Here is a 25429-nt window from a genome sequence, read left to right on the forward strand (position 1 = left end):
TGCACGAACGACGCCACTCACACTTAGAAAATCTGGCTTTCCTTTCCATTTTTCTCCTTTTTAAGCGCTCTACGAATCACGTTAAAATTTATCGCGTATGCTTCGATACCTGGAAGCGTGCAACAGTCCGTCGTGGTTCATTGTTCAGTTACATCGATAGGAAACGAGGTAATTAATAAAGCCCTTTTCAGCAAAATCATCTGTGATATTATTATACGATCGTGCAGAATATATAATCGATAAAGTGTGACTGAAATAGAAGTGTCATTTTATTAATAACGACTTGTTATTAATAAAACATTGCAGAGTATCTTAAAGTATGATAGTCGCTTCCCATGAAAATATAATGTTTATTTTTAAAAAATTCCACGGAAAAAGCGTGGAAGGTTACGAAGTAAGAGGAAGAAGACGTTTAAGAAATGTAGCTGATTTCTCGTCATTTGCAACGAAAGTTTATAATATTATTAGTGTGGTTTCCATCGTTTTCTCAAAATACTTGTAGCATCGAGTTCGAGGAAATTTCACTTATCTCGTAAGCAAAAAGACTGTGTGTCCCGATGAATCGCGTCTGCCATCTTTGCGCTTTTTCCGTTTCTCCGTCATGACGGTCAAAAGATGCCGCATACTAAACGACACACGTTCCTTTCCCTTCCCTTTCTTCTTTTCTCGGTTCAGTGGCAGTTAATGAACATCGGACGCGTGCCACGGATCCCACAAAATCTGTCTACCAACGGTGGCTTCGCACAAAAATAGAATGCTATCCCTTCATTTGCCAACTGGTAAATATCGTTTCAATAATATGCTTTCTTCCGTTTGTTTCATTTGTTTTTACCGATTCCCTGGATTCGTGCCTTTAAATCTTAAATATCAACACTTCAATGCAGATAAAATTTTATTTGACGACTTGGAAATTATTTTACATTAAAACGATGCTTCGTCCGTGTTGTTAATTGAAATTGGATGTAAATCTTTTTCGTGACAACGCCTCTTAGCACCTCGGTTCATATCAAATTTAACGCACTCTAAATGCACTTTATATGTTTACACCTGTTCGTGTCCATCCGGAAGCAGTTTCATAACTCATCAAGTTTCTTAAAGCGAATGCAGTAATAAGAACACTTTGTTCGATTCTTACTGGTTCATCAATATTACATTAGAACAAAGTGTTCAGTGACCGCACATGAGCTACAGGTCGACATTTCCTACAGATAAACGAATACGTAGGCCTCCAACCTACCTTCCCCCACGTATTTCGACCCACGTCAAAGAAAAAATAAATCTTCGTTACGCTTCCTTACGAACGCGCAACAATTCAGCTGAAAAAAGCTCAGTATAATTTTCCACCTTGAAACCATCTAATATGTCTTATATTTCCAAATCAAATCCAAAAATACAGAACTACTTCAAACTGAAGCTTTAACTACCTATTAAACATTAGAACGAACTTATAAGGATTGAAATAACACACAAAACGATGTTATCAATCGATAAAATTTTGGCGACTTATTAAAACGAAAATTGTTTCTGAAGCTTGAATGAAAAAATCTTAAATTAAGAGACCTATTTTGTTTTCTCTGTGGCGGATGTGAAGAGAGAGTTTTCTCGTAATGATAGTTTTAAACTCAGCCAGTATTAAATTTTGATAAAATATTATGTAAAGGAAGTGTTCGAATTTTCAAGAGTATTTTGCCCAATGAATTACATAAAATTTCAATAAGGTAAACATTACAGTTTTCTAACAAACATAACGCAATTTCTAACAAATAAGAGAAGAAATTTCTGGTCGGTACTTAAATGAGTGTCTAAGCGAGTGTAAATAAAAAAATGATAATAAGCAAAAATCGTCATTAGTTTCAATCTAAAGAGCTTTTAATATTCAATCTTTTACGCGTGTACTCGTGCACAACATTGTCCCCGTTCACGCTCGATTGAAAAAGCGACACGGATGTGCATACAGTGGTCGCACACTTCGCCACCACTCAAACAGAAGCAGCGACGACACACGAGCCAGTCGGGCACCCTTCTGAGCGCGTGCAACGCGGTGCGCAGCAGCTGAAGAAGAAGAAGACGATGACGAAGAGACGGCGGAGGGCGAGGGAGGCTGCGCTGCTATATGTAGTCCCGAATCTTAGCCGGAGCAACTATTACGCCCGAAATTCTCGAGGCGGACGCACCCCCGTGTTTAGCAACAGGTACAAGATACGCGAGAGATTACTTAAAACCGCGCGGCATCATCTTCAATCCGGGGGTTCAACGTTCTTTCGCGGTATTCTTCAACTTAAAGTAACACTTGCAATTAGTGACCGTGTGTGACAGTGAAGTTAAATCAGACAGATCTAAGGTATGGTTTGTGTGATTCCAAGAGTCAAATAGAGAGAAGAAGGCAAATTACAATAAAGAAGAAAATGCCGAGGGCATTTCTAATCACCCACCGACGATACAATGGAGTCGAAGAAGAGTTTGATGGATCCGGAAGAGGTACGTCCGCTTTCGTAACTGTCTCTTTGAATATTCCTTGCTTATCCCGTGCCAGGAATTTTTTTTCATCTTCTGCGCTGTATCTCCGTTTTAAAAATAAACCTTAACGCGTCCTCTTCGTCGAAAAACCTGTAAAGATTGCTATTTCTTATTCATCAATTCGATTTTATGTTCGATTTTACATGCAGCTTTACGTTCCATTTGGTTTTGCGTTCAGTTTCATGTGTTCGTCAAAAAACTTTTAGCTATGAGAAAACAGTACATTGAAAGTTCAAAGGTTAAGACGAAAGTTCCATTAATGGTAATGTTAGCGCCTCAAAAACGTAAATGTAGGTACTTGAGCCGGAGCAAGCAAAATTTTCGCGCTGCTTACGTCCATCTCGTCAATCAAAGTTTCTGACCACAAGCCAAGAGAATTTGCTGGTCGTTGCTTCGTGATTAAGGTGGTACATCATGCAGATTTAAGAATAGGAGACGCTAGATGCGTCACGAAACTAACACGACGCATACCGTCGCGATGCCGTCAACCCCTCCAAAACTTTCATACAAACGCATATGTATGTGTACATTGAGGTACGCAGAAAATACAAGAATTAAATAGAGAGAGAAGAATAAGTTAGAAGATAGAGAGAGAAAGATAGCTACTCTATTTCTGTTCTCTTCAAAAACAGAGCAGGCGGTATACTCGTGAAGGTGCTTCGTGTTTCACGAAGCGCCTTGATACATGGATTCAAAGTCATAAATATGGATCTCTTTGTTCGGCACGGTTTACGATTTAAATACATAAAGTGTAAGTTAAATTCATAAAAAGAAATTCCAGAAATAAGAAATCCTCTGTTCTTTGAGCGAAATTTTTCTATAAGCTTCTGTTAATATGCGCAGAGCGGTACCACCTGTTTCAAGTTTCATCAAAGAGATTGATATATGATACAGAAACGTCGTTTCCTAAAAGCTAGTTATAAAGAATGAGGCGCCAGAACGTGATGCATTTCCTCGTTGCACAAGAATGACGCGAAAATGTCACTAATTTCAAAACAGCCGCGTACAACGAAATCAAACTATCAATTGGAAGTTCTTTTAGTTTGATCACGAGATTTCCGTTGGAAATTCGCCAACACGCACCGAAATCGTAGAAATCTCCACTAACAATGATAAATGTTTCCACGTGCGGCATTTTGAACTTCCTTCAATTTTATTATCCGACGTGATAGTCTAGTGGTAATATCTCATATTGTCTAAATGTTCATACTGTTAAACGTAAAATTCGTAATAACAAAAATACCTTGCAGAGGAATAAAAGAGACTAATGATAAATCTAATTTTTGTCGATCTTTCATAGATTTCAGTCCTGAAAGAGGAGTAAGACTGGCCGATTACAGTGGAAACCATCCAACTTCTGACGGCGCTAGCGAATGCGGTAGCGAAACATCGTCAGATTGTCCCGAAGAATTGTACAATCTCACAAAATTGGCAGAAGTGAGCTTAGCCGCAGCCGCTGGTACGTTAATTCATCCCAACAACGTGATTTATCAGCAACCAGCTTCGCCTAGATGTGCTCAATTTTCGGACAAATGCGGCAGAATAATGACCCCACGAGCAAAACAGCAAGAATCGCAATTTCAAGATCACCCAGAGACCCTCGAAGATGAACAGACACTTGGTGAAAGAACGAGACTCTTCTTCGAGAGGATCGAGTGCGAACGTGAGATTTTACAGAATCGTTCAAAGAGGAACACAGTTTTAGGCATCCACGTTTCACCTCATTCTCATCAGTTGCAAGAGGAACGTCAAAGTCTCGAAGCCTCTGAGAATTCGCTCGATAAAGCTGAATTGGAATCAATTCAGTCCACACCCTCGACTATCTGTCAAAACCGAAGAACAACCTCGACTTCAACGGAGACGTCGAAATCCGAAGACAATGAGGATCACGAATGTCCTGACTGTGGAAAAAAGTACTCGACATCGTCTAATTTGGCCAGACATCGACAAACGCATAGATCTCTTGGAGACAAGAAAGCCAGAAGGTGTCCACACTGCGATAAAGTCTATGTCAGTATGCCTGCGTTCAGTATGCACGTTAGAACGCATAACCAGGGGTGCAAGTGCCATTATTGCGGCAAGTGTTTCTCGAGGCCGTGGCTCCTGCAGGGACACATACGTACTCATACAGGTGAGAATTTAAACAAAAATATTATTTTATACGTCGCTGATGGAGTGAATGATGTATTACGTAACCAATAAAATATATAAATACGTCGATTTTTATCAAATAATAATTACCTGCCCACCATGTAATTCAACGACATTTCCCTTTTGTATGCTAGGCGAGAAACCATTCAAATGTACGATCTGCAATAAAGCGTTTGCTGACAAGTCAAACTTACGCGCCCACATACAAACGCACTCGAACACCAAACCATATGTATGCGGTCGCTGCGGTAAAGCATTTGCTCTGAAGTCGTATCTCTACAAACATGAAGAGTCATCATGTATGAGAGCGCATCATCGATCATCTGCGGATAAAGCCGATGGGAACGATCAAAAAGCAACATCGTCGTCAACAAAATCCTGTGCTCCGCTGGCATCTTCTTTGAACAGACTACAAACAACGTCGTGCGTCACGGCATCCCCTACCAGCGTTATCGTTCCTCGCCTGGGTCTCAATCGCGATCAAAATAATTCATCTTCGGCGTTTTCCGCGATCATTAGGCACACCAGGGTTCCCGATGCATCAGTGACACCTCCGCCATCAAAACGTTTCTACAGAGAGAAAACCCCAGGCGAAGAACGAGAGAGGAAAGCATCTGATAACACAACCAAAAATCCAGAGTGTGTGTCCAGAATGGTCATTAGAACTTCCGTTATATCTCCTAATCCGGAACATCTTAGTCGCTTCAACAATGACAGTCAAACCTCTTCTAACAGTTATGATTTTTCCGACCCTGCGAGGTCTTCCGCATTTTCCCAGCCGACAACGATGACACTTAATTTAGCCATTGCATAGAATAACCGCATATCGAAGAAAAGAAGAATATTCGTCTAAAATGCTAGAACAAAACTACGGCAAGTATTTTTAGCGAATAACGATAGCAATATTATCGTACATAGATACACCAAAGATTATTTTATACTCATGAAACGTTCAATCTGGGTTTGAATGTGTATCATAAGCATGAAAGAACTACAATCTACATCAAAAAATATGAATGATTAAATAATCGCTTCATAGAGATACAAAGACGTAATTACTTACTAGCAACTAGTGTCATTCCTATCAATATTAAGATAAGTTCGTTAAGTTTTAATGGGAAACGTTTGAAATTCTATTATCTTACTTACTGACATCTTTCTATGAGCAATGAACACCCATTTCTATATAGTTGAGTATATGGAGTCAATTTTGAGATGAGTTCAACGAGGATAAGAAATATTATAGAGATTACTTATATCACGAATATTATTCCACACACCTTCCTAATTAGGGACCATCTAGCACATAGTCATATTAACGATAAAATTGTGAATTATCAATTCCTAGTGTTGTGCCTTAAATACTATTCGTACGTAGTTACAATTTTTTAAAGACATATCACGCGTATTAAGAAACAAAACTAATTTATTGATTTAAAGTGAAATGCAGTGCCTATATGCATACCTATCTTAGTATTAGTTGCATTGATCAAATTTTCCAAGCTCTTCTAGGCAGCTAAAAATTCCTCGAGGCTTGAAACTAACAATACACTGAAGTGTAGATTACCAACGAATACCAATCAAATTATATGTAGACATTCATATAATTATGAAATAGTATAAAAATAAGTGAAAAGAATAGAACTATTTTTAGTTCAAGCAATCTGTATATAAGAAATTACATTTTTCAAGAACTTGTAACTTTACAACGTCTTGTTTAAAATGTATGTTAGACGTTTACATTGAACTACATATTTTTATTACGGTGGTCAAATACAAATTTGGCAAAATTAATCATTGAAGTGTATAAAGTAAAGCGGAAAAATATTGAATAGCAATTAGGATTTCCATTAAAACAACAGATAATGTGGATAAATGTAATTTTGGATCACATTTTTCTACAAGTATATATCTAAGGAAACACATAGTTTTATATTGTAGTACGTTAATCGCGTTTTTAAATACGAACGCGTATTGTCTGTGATTCGAGTTTTCATAAATGGAACCGACGGCCATATGCAATCTAGTAGCCCTCTAGTGGTCGTATTATGTAATTAAGAATTTTTTTTGTTTTCGATACGTTACCGATCATCGGTAACGATCTGAGTGTAAACTAGTCCAATCCGATCTGCTATTCTATGCGCAACCCATCGAATTTTTGTTAATTTGTACTGCATATGTATATTATGTATGAAATGGTTCACGCATATCTTTCATAATCTTTCTAATCTTTTTTCGTAATTACTTACATGGTGATTTAAGAAAAATGAAATTACTTTTCTCGGCTAAAATAAAAACTTACAAAAGGACGGTTGCACAGAAAATCGAATAGCAGCGGTTTTATAATAAAGATTTCACGTAGTTTATCTATTTTTTCACAGTAATGTCATACATTAGAACACTTGTTTGTAATAACCTGAAATCAAAAGCGAGCACAAGTACTTGTATCCTAGTCATCGATCTGTTACGAAGATTAAACACAGAACATTAAATTACATCCCAAAATGTAATGTTATATTGTATAGTTATGTAAAATCACATGTTGTAAATAGCATTCCCTACATTATACATTAGTATATATCTAGAATGTCACAAATAGTCTTAATAATTAACACAGTTGTAATGTATTTTCGTTTTACGTATGTAATGTACCATTTGTACATTGGAGTGCCTAAGCAAACATTTTACCAATTTTTCTACGAATTGTGCAAGTCATATCTATTAAAATGAAAAAAATATACGTATAGCTATATATACTTGATAGTGTGTATAATATTTTTGTAAAAACCCATTCTAGTTTTAATTGCTTACAATTTTGCTTATTAATTTTTATCTATATTTTGTTCTTTTCATATTCTAAAATGGAAGAGAAGGAAAACGGAACTATTCAAGAAACGTTAGCTACGCTTTTTATACGCAGTTATAGTCGAAAAATTTTCCAAAGAATAAAAAATATATTTATGGTAAAGATTCACTTAACACAGCTTCATAACTAGACAGCTATATAGCGCGTATTAATATAATTGCCAAATACGAATAATCCAACTTTTACTCATCCAACTTTTTCTATTGCTGATGAACTGTGCGATAGTTTAATAACACTTCGAAGAAGAGCAAACAACGACTTTCTGTATTTACCAAATGGATTGGAGTTTATAATTAGGGCAATGAAGGGGAACACATCTATCTTAGTCAGTCGATGATGGTCACATAAACTGACTTTAGGCGATATCATGTACGATTAGAAAGATATTTGCGTCTTGGAAAGTAAGGCAGCGAAATGGTATGGTGAAATAGATTACTCTTATCCAAAAGTAATTTTGCGTAAATAGGAATATCATCTTCGAAATACTATGTGCGATTCAAAGCAAAAAGAAGGTGTCATCTTAAGTTGGCGTTGATAAACAAATAAAAAATACTAAGAACAAAAAATAATGGGTATATTATTTTAATGATCTTTTTTACTATATATGTATTCCTGTATAGCAATACAAGTAGCTTTTTTTAATAAAAGTTTGGTCTAAATACTTGGTAATTGATAAAATAGAATTTGTAATAAATTGAATACAAATAAATGAATAGCTGTTCAAAGAATATGAATTAGATAAAATGGCCTAGATCTGACTTTGTTTGTCTTTTATTTCCATTAATTTCTTCATATATTCTAAAGATTCTCCGCACAACTTCATGAATATTGTTATTATAAAAGCATAAAAATGCTTGTGAAAACATGCCGGTAAGGAGATCTGGACATCATGAGACGACATAAGATAACGTGATGCTTATAAGACTGCAGACGCACTTCATATCACGATTTACATACCCACGCTTCTTAGAATTTCCCCTATCAAACTATTCCCCCACCCAAGCTTCAATTCAAATCCTCATACTTCTTGATCTCTTTGCAAGATCGAGTGTAACTAAGCCGAAGAAGAAGAAAAACAGGGAAGAGGTACTACATATTTGGAGGGAATCGGCGAATGAATTTACTAGAACTACCGCTAAATAGAAGCCAACAGTCGCAGCGAAGGCCTCAAAGTAAACTGGAGCCATGCGACCAATCCTTGTCATCCTGGTTTTCTTCTCGGGATCAGTACTCTCAAAATACTATGTAAGTTGTCATCCATTATTTTTCATTTCAATTTTTTAATTTTTTAATCTTTAAAACATTTGCTCGCAACGAATGAATTTAATCTAAAGCATATTTAAAAATATTCATAAAAAGAAAGTTATAGATGTCTAATTAAATATATTCGTTTTTAAATTATTTACAAATCAAAATATTGTAGACACATTATAGAGTATATTAATATCTAAGTCAGATAATAAGAAAAGTACGTAATTTATTATAATGAATAATTCATATACAATGAATTTCTTTATGTACCTTTCCCAATTCGAATAAGACTTACTCAATTTTTTAATACAAATTAAATATTAGTGTGACTCTAGCTAGTTGAGAGACCAAAGATTTGGAGATCAAAGTTCATAAGATAAGTTGATAGGAAATCAACTCGACCCGTTCCTAATTCCTATATTCGATTAGTTTTCTTTTCTTTTACGTCTTCTTTTATTTTGTTTGTCTTATCACAAAATGTTATCAATTATTATGTATTGTTTAGAAATAAATTTAAGTAATACACATTTTGAAGAGATTAAGATTCGAATATTGTATTTAAAAAGTGTGAAAAGTGTAAAAAGTGTAAAACAATTTTTTTAGATTTAAAAATTATCTTATAAAAAACTATATTGTTCGTTTTACGTACTTTTTTAATCTCAATAATTCCCTTAATAATTTTCATTCTTCGTTCATAGGAAAAAAAACGCTTTGACCGCTCCATCTATGATGACTTTGAAATACCGAATGTTAGCAAGCACTTAATAAAGAAGCAATGGACATTTACTGATTATGAAACGGTAATGAGAACTTTTACTCACCGAAATTGTATAAACAATATTTTATAATTTTTATTTCTTACAGCATTTTAGTGCATATAAAGATAGAGAAGAAAACAATTGCTATATAGAGAAACTAGAAGACAATATCGCTGCAGAAGGGTTTTCAGAAAATGGAATTGAACAGAAGCAAACATCAAAAGTTCTTTATGCTCCAAACGAAGTTTTGACAAAATTAGAGGTAACACATTACTGATATTGTTAACATTATTATTACTTATATAATACAAAAAATAATTTACCTTTGACAGGCATGGCAAATTGCAGGGGCTAGAATAGTTGATTTCTGTAATGGCCACAAAATTATTTTACTACAAAAAACTATTCCAATATTCGAACAAACGATAGATCCTTTTTTTAATATACTTCCCCTGGATGAAAATGACATCGTAACAAGAAGAGTAGCTGATATGCTTCTAACACCACTGATAAGTCGAGCTAAGAGACAAGTCGCGCTTGAAGAAAGGCAGAAGCTTAATAAAAACTTTAAACAAAATCGTTTGCGTCGTCAAGTACAACCATCTCCAGGAAAATTTCGAGGACAGACACAATCTCAATACTTAAGTATCGGTAATAATGAACAGAAAGAAGGCAAGGCCGAGGCTGAAGCTACTCAACAATCTTCCCGCGCAGTTGTTAGTGCGTAATTAAGAAAACATTTTTACTATGTTATTGCATGACTTTTTGCATTTTTGTTATTGCAAAACATTTTTAGCTGGAAGCAATGGTATGGGGCAAGCACAAAGTATGTCATTGGGTAGTAATGGATGTGAAGATTGTTCAAAATATACTGATGAAAATGTTCCAGATAGATATGTTCAAATTCCAGGTATTGTAAATATTGCTATCCGAAAACACAATTTCGCATACCGTTATATGCACAATGAATAACATATCAGTGAATTTTCATTCTAATCTTCTGAATTTTTCAAACTTTCTATTGTACATTAACTAATGCTTCTTCAGCAATCAAACAGCCAGGAGATAATACTGTTAGACAATCTGGTATGATCACTCCTGGAATGGGTACAACTTATCCTAGTAAAATACCTGCTAGTACAGTTCGAGATCACATGCCTTACCTTAGTGGTGGTGCAATGTATCCTGGACGTATACCTGACACTGCAACTGGTAGTGATGCATCATACCCAACAAGAGTAGGTGGCACAATTTATCCCGGAAATATACCTACTACTACAATTGATGGTAGAGTAGTCCATTCTGGAAGTGTACCTGGAGGAACTGTACCTGGTACAACAACTGCTGGTGGTGTAGCATATCCTGGAGGAGTTCCTAGCACTATAACAGGTGGTGGTGCAGTTCACCCTGGTGGTTTGCCTGGTACTGTAATAAGTAGGCGTATACCTTATTCTGAAGGTCCACCTCGTACTACCACTGGTGGTGGTGTAGCTTACCCTGGAGGTATACTTACTACTACAACCGGTGGTGGTATTGCTTACCCTGGAAATATACCTATTACTACAACTGGTGGTGGTGTTGCTTACCCTGGAAGTGTATCTAGTACTGTAATTGATGGTGGTACAGTTTACCCTGGAGGTGTACCTAGTACTACAATTACTGGTAGTACAGTTTACCCTGGAGGTGTACCCAGTACTACAACTGGTGGTGATGTTGCTTACCCTGGAGGTGTACCTAGTACTACAATTACTGGTGGTACAGTTTACCCTGGAGGTGTACCTAGTGATGGTGCAGCTTATCCTGGAAGCATGCCTGGTACAACAATTGGTGGTGGTGTAACTTATCCAGGAAGTATGCCTAGTACAACAACTGGTGGTGGTATAGCTTATCCTGGAAGCATTCCTGGTATAACAACTGGTGGTGGTGTAACTTATCCTAGAGGAGTGCCTGGTACTGTAACAGGTGATGGTGTAGTTCATCCTGAAAGTGCACCTGGTACAACAACTGGTCGTGGTGTAGCTTATCCTGAAGGAGTGCCTAGAACTTTAACAGGTGGTAGTACAATTTACCCTGGAGGTGTGTCTGGTACTACAACTGGTCACATTGCTTATCCTGGAGGTGTGGCTGGTACTACAATTGGCGGTACTGTAGCTTACCCTGGAGGTGTACCTAGTACTACAACTGGTGGTGGTGTAACTTATCCTGGAGGTGTACTTGGTACTACTACTAGTGATGCTGCAGTTTATCCCGGAGGTCTGCCTGGTACTACAACTGCTGGTGGCATAGCACACCCTGGAATAATTTCTGGCACAACAACTGGTGGTGGCATAACTTATCCTAGGGGTGTACCTGGTACTACGACTAGTGATGATGTTACTTATCCTGGAGGAATACCTGGTACTGTAACTGGTGGTAGTGTACCTTACCCGAGTGGTGTTTATACTAGTGGTACTGTACCAGATACCAGAGATACTCTTCATGGCCAAATTATAACAGACTCAAAAGCAATTGGAGATACTAATGTGTATCCCAGTGGACAGTCCCCTACACAATTTTTTGGAACACCAGGTACACCAAGGACTTTTCCTGGTCGTCCTGCTGATGTTACAAGTGTTTATGGCGGTGGTATTTCACCACCAGCAAGTCAATTAGGAGAAACTGTACATTATCCAGGAAACGTGATACCAGGTAGAAAGATTGATGGAGACATTATACCAGGAATATCTGTCACAGCTCCAAGTGGTGGTATTACCTATTCTACAGGTACTGCACCAGGAACAAGTAATCTTGATGGTACAAGAGATTCTTTTCAAGGAAAATATTCAGAAAATCGTGCAATAATACCGCCGAGCTACCCATTGCAAGGACAATATCCTGGCAGTTCAAGATGGCAAGATAAAGGAGCTTTAACTTCAAGTCTTGTAGGGCATGGACAAGTAATTGAACAATACCCAGGTGAAGGACAAGGTATCAGACAATATCCTGGTAGTATACAGTATCCATCCAATATAAGATCCATAACAAATACTGGAGAGGTTCCTCAATATTATCAACAACCTAGTAATCTTTTACCTGTAGAAAATGATAACTCTAATTCTCAAGCATCTAGTTCTGTAAAACAAACAGATTCAGGTACTCAAGCAAGCGCATCAGCTCAAGGCAAGTTTCAACAAGGTACAGCTCAATCTCAAGTAACAGGTACTTATAGTGGTTCTGGATCATTCTCAGCTCAAGCTGGTAGTACTGACATAAATAAAAGTGCACAAGCTGAAATTAATGGTGGTAAAGGAGGTGTAGTAAGCAATGCTCAAGGAGTTGGTGGTTATGGAAAGAGTCAAACACAAGTTCAATTAAATTCAGAATTAGGTGCCACAACAACAGGTGCACAAAGTAGTGGCTGGAATCATGGTACAAATTCCCAAGTACAAGCAAGCTCCAAAGGTGGAATGGCAGATGCTCAAGCAAATGGTGAAGGAAGTACTTCAAGTCAAGCTCAAATTGGTTTTCAACCATATCTTAAGACAGATGAAAAAATTGAAAGATATTCGAAACCATTCCGCGGAGGTGGAACAGCCTCCGCTCAAAGTGGAGCATATACAGGTCAATCTCAATCGCAACTTGAAGGATCTTTCCAATATGGAATTACTTACACTGGTGCTGCGCAAGCAGGATCGGGATCTGGTGCAGCAACTTCTAGAAAGCCATTCAACTTCAATCTTACGGATAGTGAGCTATTTAAACCATTCAAACCATCTTATGGACCACAAATTGTACAGAAGAATAGTAGTGAAAGGATAAATACAGCCCCAGATAATGAATATAATCAAGACAAACTTCAGTCAGGTTTACAAACTAGTTCTAGTTTCCAAAGAAGAACTTTTACTAAGCCAGATGACAATTCACGAAATATTACTAGTAAACCAGATCAATCTGTTGAGAAGTCCCAACTGGATGATTCAGTATATGATTATGAAGAAGAATATAATGGTGAAGATTATGACATGTCATCATTTCAAACTTCAATGAATCCGAAGATTTCAAAAAGCTATGCTGCAGAACAAAATAATAGTAATTATCAATTACAAACATTACATGTTGCAGCTGGAAATCAGTATGACGTTCACGTGAAACAAGATACTAATGCAGCACAAGTTGGTGATGTCCTCCAACCTGGTCAATCATTACAATCGAGGTACACTATACCACCTGGCTTTCGTGGTAGAGTAATATCTGTAGCTGGTGATAAAATTATTACTCATGGCGATGGGAAATCTCAATCTCAAACAGTTTCCCTGATTCCAAAAGAACCAAATTTAACTTACGAAAATAAATCACCTATTTCAGAAATCAGATCTCTTAAAACTAATCATGAAAGATTAATAGAAAGTCATGCTGCATCTAAAGAAAAGCAAAAAAATACTTTTCCACAAATCCGATATCAAACTTCAACAGAATATCCGAAATACAATTCTAATGTACCAATGAAACCAAGTTATTATACAATAACAAACAGCATTGCTGGTAAACTAGATGGTAGAAATTCACCAAGAAAATATGAACATCGTTATTACACGAAAAGTTCGACTTGTGGATATTTTACATTCTCTTGCAATATTGTATATGGTTCTAATGGTAGAACAAAAATTTGCAAACCAAAAATGCCGACATATCCCGATGGTACTCCCATGAAATGTTAAATAGTGATTATAAGGTATAAAAACTCTCTTGTATTGTTTAAAAAAACTTAGTTTTTATTCGTAGATTATTTTATACTTTACTAATATTAGAGATATTTTTTTATTACAATTTAGATTATTCTTCTTGTTTATCCTTGCATTAATATTTATGATCATTCATATATCTTATGAATGTAATAATATTTCTATTATTTCTTTCACATATACACACTACATATCATTTTTATTGAGGTACTTGTACTGAGTGTACATTATAAATTTAATGCTGCATCAAATTTTAGTATCTAACCTTTTTTATCAATAAAACATATATTAAACAAATAAAGGATTCTACTTTCTATTCGCCTTCAAATATTAATTACATCAATTAATAAATATATATGACCTCTTTTAAATTCATTACAGTCAAGCTTGAATTTAAATAGTTCTTCTACTTAAAATTAGGGCATTAACTTCCATATAATATAGACATAGGTACATTCACGATTTTTTAGACCTTATTTTACAAACCACGCACATATAAATATCAGGTATCATAGATGGTACAGATAATCTCTCATTATCTAACTTCACCAGTCTTTAGGTAAGAAACAAAATTTGAAATTACATACATATATGTCGGAGAAGAGTCAGGAACAGGGTTGTGGGCGTTTGATGGATCTCCCTTGGAATTGGCCATCGTTGTGTGATAACGAAGATACGGCCTGATGCTACGAGTATGGACACCACTAATTCGACAATCAACAGCGGTGGTTGGGCACTTGCGATGTTAGTGACGTTGGTCTTAGGTTCGATGACGAATCCACGGTCAACGGGATGAAAGATATACTTGCTCTAACTCAAACTCACTGATCGTCAGGCGCTGCTCCCTTCGTCGGTGGGATCTCAAGAAAGAATGAATTTTCGTCCCAATGATGCCACAGAGGAAAACTATGATGGGGTGTGTCTGAGGACACGAGATCATCGGATTCGTCGGGTATAGCCCTCGTTCCGAAAGTAAGGGAAATTGACGTCGCTGTCAATTGGTCAGTTTGGGACAAAGACTGTCTGTCCGTTTGGAAAATCTCAATTGCCGGAAAAACCCAGGTTTTATAGCGGGTCCTCGGACTAACTGGACTTGCGCTGTGTACGTGCCTCAACATCAGGTATTCATTGTCCTCAGAAACCGTTGGAATGTTTTACTGTCAAGTATCTCTATTGGTATTTCTTTTAATGAGGGTCATACTATAACTCCACACCTTTGTTAGGCGAAGCGCCCGTCCCGTTGACCGCGGCTACGTTCGGCGACTAATGGTCGCCTTGAGCCCAAGTTTATTATCACAAATCGCAAACAAGTACAATTGGGCAGGATAACGGCAAATTGTTTAATTACGACTGTAAACTTTAATTACGATTTTACGGATTTTCCCGAAGTTCCAGAGGGACGGCTCCGGTGTCCTTTCATCTCCGACATATATGATTTAAGTTATATACATTATTTATATACATACAGTAAAAATATTTAAAACATAATACATTGGAATGTGAATTTTTACAAATAAGAAATATTTAAAATATTCACAAAAGTGTTCATAGTATAAAACATTACAAAAAGAATTATATATATATACAGTTATATGTAAAATTAATAAGAAAGAGCAAATTATAATACAAACTTGAAAAAATAGTCTAATTTAAACAATAATACAATACTGAAATAGACAATAATATTTCATTATTTCAGTTCAGTTATCAAATAAATAAGTTCTTATACATTTAACAGGGTTTTGACATAATTCAAAAGTATTGCTACATCGACTGGTGTATACATTTTGGAAAATATGGAAAAAATTGCTTTTCACATTCCAAGTTTCACATTTATCATTGCTCGAATTAATTTAATATTATTATTAAAATGAGTGAATACTAGGCCTCCTGTGGCTCATACTCTGAAATAGTATTTATATGATTTATTTATATTTATTAAATTGATACGAAAATCAATATATTGAAACTTACCATTTGCTAATTTGCCATCATTAGTTATACGTAATTTTTCTTCAAGATTTTCTCCTGTTCCTACATCTACCGAATAGGTATCAGTACTGATAACAAATTAATTGTCAATATGAGTTCTATAATTTAATGAAAAAAATGTGGATATATAATATAATCAAGATATTAATAAATATTGCTACCATTTACCTATTTCGAAAATGTTCCAATTGTACATTAGCTGATTTTAACTGTTCTAAGAGATCCTTATTTGCTCGTTGCAATTTACGAACATTGTTAGTTGCAGCATCCACTTCATCTTGAACTGCAGCTAATTCTTTTTTCAATTCCTCTACTCTCGCTCTAACTCTCTTTACTTCTGCTTCATATTGCTCTGATCTTCTCATGGCATGTGAAAGTTCTGTTGTTTTTTCTTCCAGAGATTTTTTCAATATTGTCTAACAATAAACAATAATACAAATGCTAATTAAATTAGTATAATTATATACTAAACATATATTATATTCAAATTAAAGTGTTAGTACATAGTACAAACCACATTCCTAACTAAAAATTCTTGTTGCAATTGTCTTGTATCGCTGTCTGATGTGGAAACTGGACGTGATCGTCGAGATTCTATCCTTTCTTGTAAATCATTTAATTCATTACGGAGTTGCTTATTTTCACGTTCTAAAGAAATTTTTTCCGTTTCCAAACGTTCTCGTTTTCCCCATTCGGCTGCATTTTCTGCTTGAAGTTTCTCTAACTAAAGTCATATAATCACAAATAATTACAAATATATCAAAGTTTTAAATATATTTCTATATTTATATGTCGGAGAAGAGTCAGGAATAGGGTGGTGGGCGTTTGATAAATCTTCATTAGAATTGGCCATCGTCATGATACAACCAAGGTACGGGTTATTAACACGAGTATGGATACTACAGACTTGACAATCACTCGCGGTGATTAGGCACTCGCGACACTAGTGATAATGGTCTTAGGTTCGATAACGAATCCGCGGTCGACGGGATGATAGATATCCTTGCTCACAAAATCCAACTCAAACGTGTAAAAGAATGAATTTTCATCCCAATGATGCCACAGAGGAAAACTATGGTGGGGTGTGTCTAAGGACACGAGATCATCGGATTCGTCAAGTATGTATGTATACCTGTAAGTATATATACCTTCAACCTTATGCATTAACCTTATACCTTCAACCTCATATACATCCAAACTAGCGTCGGTATGTAATCCTATCGGATAATTAGGGTCAAATATCGTTACCACCAAAGCATCAGTCCCAAATTGACCAATTGACAGCGACGTCAATTTCCCGTACTTTCGGAACGAGGACTATACTCGACGAATCCGATGATCTCGTGTCCTCAGACACACCCCATTATAGTTTTCCTCTGTGGCATCATTAGGACGAAAATTCATTCTTTCTTGCGATCTTATCGACGAAGAGAGTAGTGCCTTACGATCTGTGAGTATTACACGTTGAGTTAGATTTTGTAAGCAAGGATATCTATCATCCCGTTGACCGCGGATTCGTTATCGAACCTAAGACCATTATCACTAGTGTCGCGAGTGCTCAACCGCCGCGGTTGATTGTAGAGTCGGTAGTATCCATACTCGTGCTAGCAGACTGTACCTTTGTTATACCACAACGATGGCCAATTCCAATGAAGATTTACCAAACACCCACAACCCTATTCCTGACTCTTCTCCGACATATATTTATAAGATATACCTCAGCCCTAAGTTCACACAGACGACGATTCATTCCTTCTCTACTGGAAGCTTCATCAATTATACCAGCTTGTACATCGCTAAGCTTAATTTGAAACCGATCTTTCAATTCAAGTAATTCTCTTGTAACATCAGCTTTGCTTTCTTCTAATTCTTCACACTGTTCTCTTAATTGTATTATTTCTGCTTTCAATTTTTCCATACTACGATGTAAAGAATTTTTTTCTCTATTAAAATAAAATCCAATTAATTCAGTAAATTGAAGTTAGATATAAACAAATAATAATTTTTCATATTCTTACTCTCTTTCAGTAGAAATAGTTTTTGTAGCTTCATCCAATTTATGTTGGAGTAAAATTATTTTTTGTGCATATGAATCATCTACACGAGTTAGTAATGAAGACGAATTTTTCTCTACATTATCTTCTACAGAATTAGAATCTGCAACCAATCCTGCAATATCTTTATCTAATGAATTAAGAGGACTCTCTTTATATAATTCTACAGCATGTTTTGGCACTGCACCTTGTAATACATATTCTTCAATATCTCTATCTGGTAAGATACTATGACTTCCTAAGCAAACATTAGAGTCATCAAGAACTTTACAAGTAAGTAAATCTTTCTGAGAATTTACACTTTCACTTTGTTCCACATTATTGTAAAACTTCAATAATTCATCTATACCTAATGTATTTCTTAATTGTGGATCTGATTCTAAAACTGTAAAAATTTGTTGATCAAATTGGCCAGCGTGTTTTAACAATACCATATGTATTTTTTCCATTTCTTTTTTTAATTGTTCATTTTGTAATTCAAGTTCCTGGCATTCGTGTTTATAACTATTTGCATCTTTTACAGCAATTTCTAATTTTGATCTAAGCGTCTTTGCTTCTTCTCTTGCCATATTCCTTTCATTACGTACTTTGCTCCACTTTTCTCGCCAGTTAGCGGTACAATCTGACCACCACCTCATTGTTTTTTCCATTTGTGCAGCTCGCGCTCTTGCTTCCTCAAGCTCTCTTTGTCGTAAAGCCTAAGGATATTGAAAATAAAAAGCTTACTGTAGGTAAATATTATTCTAGTATTAAAATAAATATATGTAATCATTGCTATTGTTTATACAGAAATAAGTAAGAGTAAAATGTTTTTAAAATTTCATATGTATAGAGTGTAATTTATTTTTTATGTAAAGTAACAAGAACAAATTGTTGTGGTTCAAAAATAAGAGTAACAAATTTTAACTATTACCTCTTTAGTTTCCCATTCACTATCCACATAGCGTGATGAAGATGGTACATTAACATCGTGTTCTTTCATATATCGTCGAGAAGACGTTCCACTAGCTGTTGATTGTGCCATAGTAACCTAAAATGCTACTATCTTATGAATGAATGTACGTTAAACAGTATATATTCCCTCTCGAATCAGATCACTTAACAAATTTAGAGACAATTTCTGTATCTTATTTATACTTTAATTTACATTATATTTAAGAGAATAGCAATCTGAATACAATACTTGAGTAAATTTGATCTTTATACATCACATAGTATATTTATCTGAGCTGACATTTGTGTTATCTATATATAAATATACATATACATATATAGCTATAGGTACATATTTCGTAAAAGGAAACAGAATAAGTATAAATAGGTGAGGTGTATAAGTCGTGTCCGTGATGATTGTGGCTGGTGGCTGTAGATGTCGCTGCTGGGGGTACTGCTATATTTTCTTCCTATTTAGAATCGTGGAATAAAAATCTGACTCAGTCGCTGGAATTCGGATCCTGCGTTCCGAACGTTCGTAATCTATTGTGCTAACCTCTGCGCTACCGTCGTCCGTTAGTTGTTTACGTCGAGTAGCGGTATTTGTGCTGTCGAGTGACGCCGCATAGGTATATTCTTTCTATTCACTGTTGGTTTAAGCAGGTATATATATAAATTCAATAAGAAGTTATTGCTAAATTTATTGTGATATTGTAATGATGTGTAACAATATACTGATAATTTCAGGTTATATAAAAGTAATACAAAATTATTTATATGATGAGAAATGTTATTTGATAAATGATTGCAATTAAAAATGAAAAATATTTAGAAATGATTCTTTGTACATCTTAAAATATATCGCAATTATTAAAAAATTTATTGAATCATATAATATTACATTATAATTCTGTATTCATTTGTGTGTAAAGATATTCCATATAAATAAACAAAACAGTAATGAATACTGTGAAAAATAGTTGTGAGATTGGAAATGGTTTGGATGATCTTGGTATACCTGGACAAGGTTTCTTAAGAGATGCTTTAACAAGTTGTACAGACCCGCTAAAAGCAATTGAAGAATTTCAGTTAGAAAATGGTATTTTATTACCATCTTTACGTCCAATGTTACCTTTACTTGATCTTCATGGAGTAAGAAGACTAGATTTTCATGCATCAGTTCTTGAAGAATTAAGAGAAAAATTAATAAAAAGAATTAATGAAATTGGAACAGAAAGAGCAGACAGAGGTTCAGCAGGTGACAGAAGATTAAAAGAATTATTGTCCAAAAGTTTTCCAGCTGTAAGAGTTGCAGCACTAAGGCCAGTTGTTATGTGTATTTTAAGAAATACTCCACACATAGAAGATAAATATTTACGAGTACTTGTTCGAGAAAAAGAATTATACAATGATGCGGACACTGAAGTTAAACGTCAAATTTGGAAAGATAATCAGAGTTTATTTGGAGATGAAGTTTCTCCATTATTTAGTCGATATATCATTGAGAAAGAACAAATATTATTTGATCATCGAAACTTAAATAGCCTTTTCTTTATGCCTTCTCCCAAGGTATAGTATGTTAGAAATAAATATTCATTAAAAAAATTGTGAATTTCTAATTATATAATTTATATATTTAGGTAAGAAGACAAGGTGAAGTAGTACAAAAACTAGCACATATGATTGGACATAGTGTAAAATTATATGACATGGTATTACAATTTTTAAGAACTTTATTTTTACGTACAAAAAATATACATTATTGTACATTAAGAGCAGAATTATTAATGGCCTTACATGATTTAGAGGTAAATTTGTATCATTTTAAATTACTTATACAATATTATGCAAAATGAATATAATATTATTTAAATATTAAATATTTAGGTACAAGATATTATTTCTGTTGATCCATGTCATAAATTTACTTGGTGCCTTGATGCATGTATTAGAGAAAAGAATGTTGACATTAAAAGATCCCGTGAATTACAAGGTTTTTTGGATAGTATTAAGGTATGTAATAAAAATATTTGCATTTAATAATACCTATTTACTTATTGATAGAAAGTAAAATGATCTGCATTTTTCTACAGAGAGGTCAAGAACAAGTCTTGGGTGATCTAAGCATGATATTATGTGATCCATATGCAGTAAATTTCCTTGCTAGTAGTGCAATCAAAATTGCACTTCATTTGATAAATGGTGAAGCACTGCCTAGAGAAAATGCAGTTCTTGTATTGTTACTCAGAATGCTTGCATTAGGTTTATCTGCTTGGCAAATGATTGATTCGCAAGATTTTAAGGAACCGAAACTAGATAGTCAAGTTGTGACAAAATTTCTACCTGCACTTATGTCTTTAATGGTAAACTTACATAGGCTGTATATAGTAATACGTAATTTTAAATAAATGTAATAATTAGTAATTCATATTTTAGGTCGATGATCAAATAAGACAATTAAATTGTAAACTTCCGCCTGATGAGAGAGAAAGTGCAATTGCTATAATAGAACATTCTGGTCCTCCTCCTGATGCTTGTCAAGCATATGCACAACTTTCAGGAGTTGCTGCTGTTTTGTCTATGTATTATGCATTACATGTAGGAGGTGGTGGTGGAATAGGAAGAGGTAGAGGTGATGCTAGGGGTTTAATGAGAGTATTAGCTACTTTACCAAATTGTCAAGCACAACGTGCATTTGAAGATCCCTTTTTACACACTTTAGTAAGTACATTTTACTTAAAACTTAATAATCATTGATAGCATAATAATTAATTTGCACATGATTTGCAGGTATCATTATTAATATTAAATATGGCTGATGAATTTCCTAATGAATCATTCTGTACAGTCATCTTTGACGAATTTTTCTTAGCTGGATTAGGCAGAGACAATGTTACACGCCATTTATTAAAGTTACTTTGGTACATCCATCTAAAGTTACCTCCGACTCGTCTTCATACGCTAATAAAAGCACTCCAACCAACTAGTCAGGTAATATATTTTTATTAAAAGAGAAAGATAAAGTTATATTATATCATAACTATATAACAGTTTCATAACCTCATGTATGATTTCAGCATAATGAAGCAGTACATAGTCTTTATGAAGCTTTACGTGATAAAATTGGGAATCGCTCCACGGAGGATCAATTAACAACAACACAAATAGATACATTAGGTCTTGAATGTCCACCCTCTCCTCTTACTGGCGTACCTACACCAGCATTGTAAACATAATGTAACATTTTTTATTAATATATGCAAAAATAAAACTTAATTATGAAACTTATGAACAGTTAGTTTTTTACGTTGCACGTTTCTTTAATTTTAATGAATAATGAATGTAAAACATAATAAAAATTTCATATGTATATCTTTATTCTACTTATATTAATTAATAAATATAAAAGTATGTATATATTTTCAATGTAATATACAATATTCAAAGAGTAGAGATGTTATATAATATGCATGATTTAAACGACATTAGTATTTTTATTATTATACAGGTGTTTGTTTATCTGTATTATTAATTAATTCCATTACTAGTCTGTCTAAATAATTTGAATCCAACTTGTATGACATTAAAATCATTGAGATGTACATTGATGCTTGTTTGCTTAACAATACAAATTTTAGCTCAGGATCTATCATGCTCAACCTAAGTAAAATATATTAAAACATTAATCATTTTTATGATAATTAAATATCTACAGTTTATTGAAATACTTACATTTTAATGATAATAAGACCCACAAGAGTCCATTCAGCTGTTTTAAAAATAACATTTGCAGCAGACAATGAGAAAGTGTTAATTAATGCTTTAATTAAAGTACTCTTCTCTCTGCTGTATATATATTGTGGTAATTTATTACTAGCTAAAGCACATAATAGGTCAGGTAATCTATAACAAAAAAAGAAATATAAAATAAACATATTTATAAAATTATAAATTAAGAATATTAAAGAAACATAGAAGATCATATTACATTTTATTAAGTTTGTCTAAAAATATTCGACGTCGAAGTATTTTAGGTGCATGTGCTTCTGTTAAAGGTAATATTGGAGTAAAATCATTATCCTCATCAGTAACTTCTGTAGCGTTTTTGTGATTTTCTATAATCATACTCCCTTTATAAAATGCCCGAACCTACAAATGATACTTATGTTAGAAATTCCTTACTTTTTAAATTAAGCTGTACATACTTTTAATTCCATTTTTTCTCCCTCTTCTTGAAGAACACATAAATGAGGTAGTGGTTTTAAAGAATTTGTTGTTAAATCTACATGGATGTCTTTTTCATCTTCCAACTGCAATTTATTTAATTTTTTACACAAATGCATGTATCTATCATGTTGAACTATATTTTCTAACAATTGATTTTTAATATCTTCATTTCCTAATAATAAAGAAATTGTATCTTCAGTAATCCAATTCCTTACATTATGTTCAATATGAATTGCAAGATTATAAAATTTATTTGACTGATTTTTTTTAGTAGAATTTTGTTGCTTATTTTTTTTATTTTTATTTTGTTTTATTTTTTGTATAGGATCTTTATTACTAATAACAGTATTATATTTTGAAATAGTTGTATTATCCTCTGTTTCTGATGTTTCAAGTAACTCATTTTGTTCTTTATTTTCTATATCTTGATTTTTGTCTTTATTTACAAGAATAGCACAATTATTTACATTTGTAGTATTTTGAATTCCTGTATAATCTAGTAAGCTATTAGCTTCTATGGTACATATTCTTTTAACAGTATTATCATTTATGTAGTCTTTAGCAGTGCTACCTTTATCTTCTGAATTAATAGATGCTTTCTTCACATCTACAGGTTCCTTAACACCATTTTCTGGAAACTCTTTTAAAATACCAGGTTTTTCAATAATATTTTTTGCTACATTTTCACTACTTCTTGGGGACATTTTTATTGTATATTCATCATGTGCTTCAACTTCTGAAGATTTACTGAGAAGTGTATTTTCTGTACTTTTGCATGTTTTATTATTTTGTACATGTTCATCTGTGTTTTCAGAATTCAGTACCATTTCTATATCTCTCACATGAATTTCATCTCTAAGCATACTTTCTTTTAATTCGTCTTTGTTTAACAATATTTTAAATTCTGGTATTTCTTCTTTATCTCTCAACCATAATGGACTCGTGGGCATTTGTTCTAATAAGTAATTTGAAGCTCCATAACAATGTGAACTACAAAAATTTTTACGCCTTGTTATATCATAAACCTTATTTTTTGTTGTTGATATATGGTATCGTTGATCAATTATTTTTGTTAATGCATTACTACATAATACATAGCCACATAATTTGATTATAGCTCTTTCCTCAATTACATCTTCCATGTGACTTTTGTTAATATATCCTAACTGTAAAAAATTGATAATTATTTAAAGTAAATGTCAAATTATTTAAACACATAAAAATATACTTACATTAGTCAAAAGCCATTGGAAATCTATTTTTGGTTCTAGAAGGTGTTCAACAATTCTAAGAGCTTTTGCATCACATTGTTTCTTTTTAATTATTATTAATTGCATTTGTGCTTTACTTAAAAGATGTAATAAATTAGTATATATTACATATATTTGTTATATTTCAATTATATTTTTAAATACATTTATGCAAAGTAAATCTTACCTCATCTTCTTTTTCACTTTTTTCCTTTCAAAAGTTTCTTTTCTAATATTAGACATCTCCATTTTTAAATAATAATTACAAGAAAATCTATTTTTATAGAATCTTTATTAGTCACAACTCAGCCTACTCTTGTGTACTATTGGTACTATTACTCTACTAGTGATCTATTTTATACAATATCTCATTTTAGAAGCAGACATGTCTGGAAAACGTAAGATAAAAAAATTCCTGCATTTTACAGGAATAATAAAAAATAATAGAATAACTGAATTATAATAAAATCAAGTTGTAAATCAGATTTTAAAATTATTCTTCACACAAATGTATAGTACCTAATAAAAAGTAGAAAATTTAAAAATATACAAAAATGGAGTGAACATTTTTCATATAATATTATTTATACCAGTTTATGTTTCTACTAAGATTCACTTATATTATTTAGTAGAGCATCATTACTATTTTTTATTTTATATACTTAACGCTAATGTTCGAATGTGATTAAGTAAGAATTTACAATTTTAT

General features: G+C 33.8%; 5 protein-coding genes across 10 annotated transcripts; 3 read left to right on the forward strand and 2 right to left on the reverse strand.

The window, feature by feature from the left end:
* Positions 1-61: 61 nt before the first annotated feature.
* LOC100745572 (zinc finger protein 134) lies at positions 62-7424 on the forward strand. Its single transcript, XM_003487731.4, has 5 exons — positions 62-168; positions 676-779; positions 1958-2478; positions 3818-4648; positions 4803-7424. The coding sequence occupies exons 3-5, from the start codon at positions 2406-2408 to the stop codon at positions 5480-5482; spliced, it is 1584 nt and encodes a 527-aa protein (XP_003487779.1). The 5' UTR covers positions 62-168; positions 676-779; positions 1958-2405; the 3' UTR covers positions 5483-7424.
* A 1140-nt stretch (positions 7425-8564) lies between these two features.
* LOC100741618 (mucin-19) lies at positions 8565-14557 on the forward strand. Of its 3 annotated transcripts, none has more exons than XM_033319612.1 (7): positions 8565-8779; positions 9484-9585; positions 9650-9805; positions 9876-10263; positions 10340-10453; positions 10591-12231; positions 12307-14557. In XM_033319612.1, the coding sequence occupies exons 1-7, from the start codon at positions 8720-8722 to the stop codon at positions 14238-14240; spliced, it is 4395 nt and encodes a 1464-aa protein (XP_033175503.1). In that variant the 5' UTR covers positions 8565-8719; the 3' UTR covers positions 14241-14557. The 3 variants fall into 3 exon arrangements, with proteins under 3 accessions (XP_033175503.1, XP_033175504.1, XP_033175502.1); XM_033319613.1 differs by having other exon boundaries at positions 10591-11316; positions 11707-14557; XM_033319611.1 differs by having other exon boundaries at positions 10591-14557.
* A 1363-nt stretch (positions 14558-15920) lies between these two features.
* On the reverse strand, positions 15921-19564 carry LOC100745333 (coiled-coil domain-containing protein 102A). Its single transcript, XM_012382926.3, has 7 exons — positions 19224-19564; positions 18275-19008; positions 17974-18199; positions 16771-16980; positions 16425-16672; positions 16239-16324; positions 15921-16168 (listed from the first exon to the last, which is right to left on the reverse strand). The coding sequence occupies exons 1-7, from the start codon at positions 19332-19334 to the stop codon at positions 16146-16148; spliced, it is 1638 nt and encodes a 545-aa protein (XP_012238349.1). The 5' UTR covers positions 19335-19564; the 3' UTR covers positions 15921-16145.
* Positions 19238-22541, forward strand: LOC100745209 (negative elongation factor B). Of its 2 annotated transcripts, none has more exons than XM_012382924.3 (8): positions 19238-19368; positions 20176-20812; positions 20884-21051; positions 21131-21256; positions 21337-21606; positions 21680-21964; positions 22034-22234; positions 22321-22541. In XM_012382924.3, exons 2-8 carry the CDS (start codon positions 20204-20206, stop codon positions 22471-22473), a joined length of 1812 nt encoding a protein of 603 aa, XP_012238347.1. In that variant the 5' UTR covers positions 19238-19368; positions 20176-20203; the 3' UTR covers positions 22474-22541. The 2 variants fall into 2 exon arrangements, with proteins under 2 accessions (XP_012238347.1, XP_024221814.1); XM_024366046.2 differs by lacking the exon at positions 19238-19368 and adding an exon at positions 19889-19906.
* A 52-nt stretch (positions 22542-22593) lies between these two features.
* Positions 22594-25142, reverse strand: LOC100745454 (putative RNA polymerase II subunit B1 CTD phosphatase RPAP2). 3 transcript variants are annotated; one of them, XM_033319614.1, is made up of 6 exons: positions 24908-25142; positions 24703-24817; positions 23449-24636; positions 23232-23392; positions 22976-23146; positions 22594-22903 (listed from the first exon to the last, which is right to left on the reverse strand). In XM_033319614.1, the coding sequence occupies exons 1-6, from the start codon at positions 24967-24969 to the stop codon at positions 22744-22746; spliced, it is 1857 nt and encodes a 618-aa protein (XP_033175505.1). In that variant the 5' UTR covers positions 24970-25142; the 3' UTR covers positions 22594-22743. The 3 variants fall into 3 exon arrangements, with proteins under 3 accessions (XP_033175505.1, XP_012238379.1, XP_012238380.1); XM_012382956.3 differs by having other exon boundaries at positions 22595-22903; positions 23449-24632; positions 24699-24817; positions 24908-25140; XM_012382957.3 differs by having other exon boundaries at positions 22595-22903; positions 23449-24632; positions 24699-24812; positions 24908-25139.
* Positions 25143-25429: the final 287 nt, after the last annotated feature.

Source organism: Bombus impatiens, unplaced genomic scaffold (genome assembly GCF_000188095.3).
Source record: "Bombus impatiens unplaced genomic scaffold, BIMP_2.2 scf_0197, whole genome shotgun sequence".
In the NCBI taxonomy this organism is placed as follows: domain Eukaryota; kingdom Metazoa; phylum Arthropoda; class Insecta; order Hymenoptera; family Apidae; genus Bombus; species Bombus impatiens.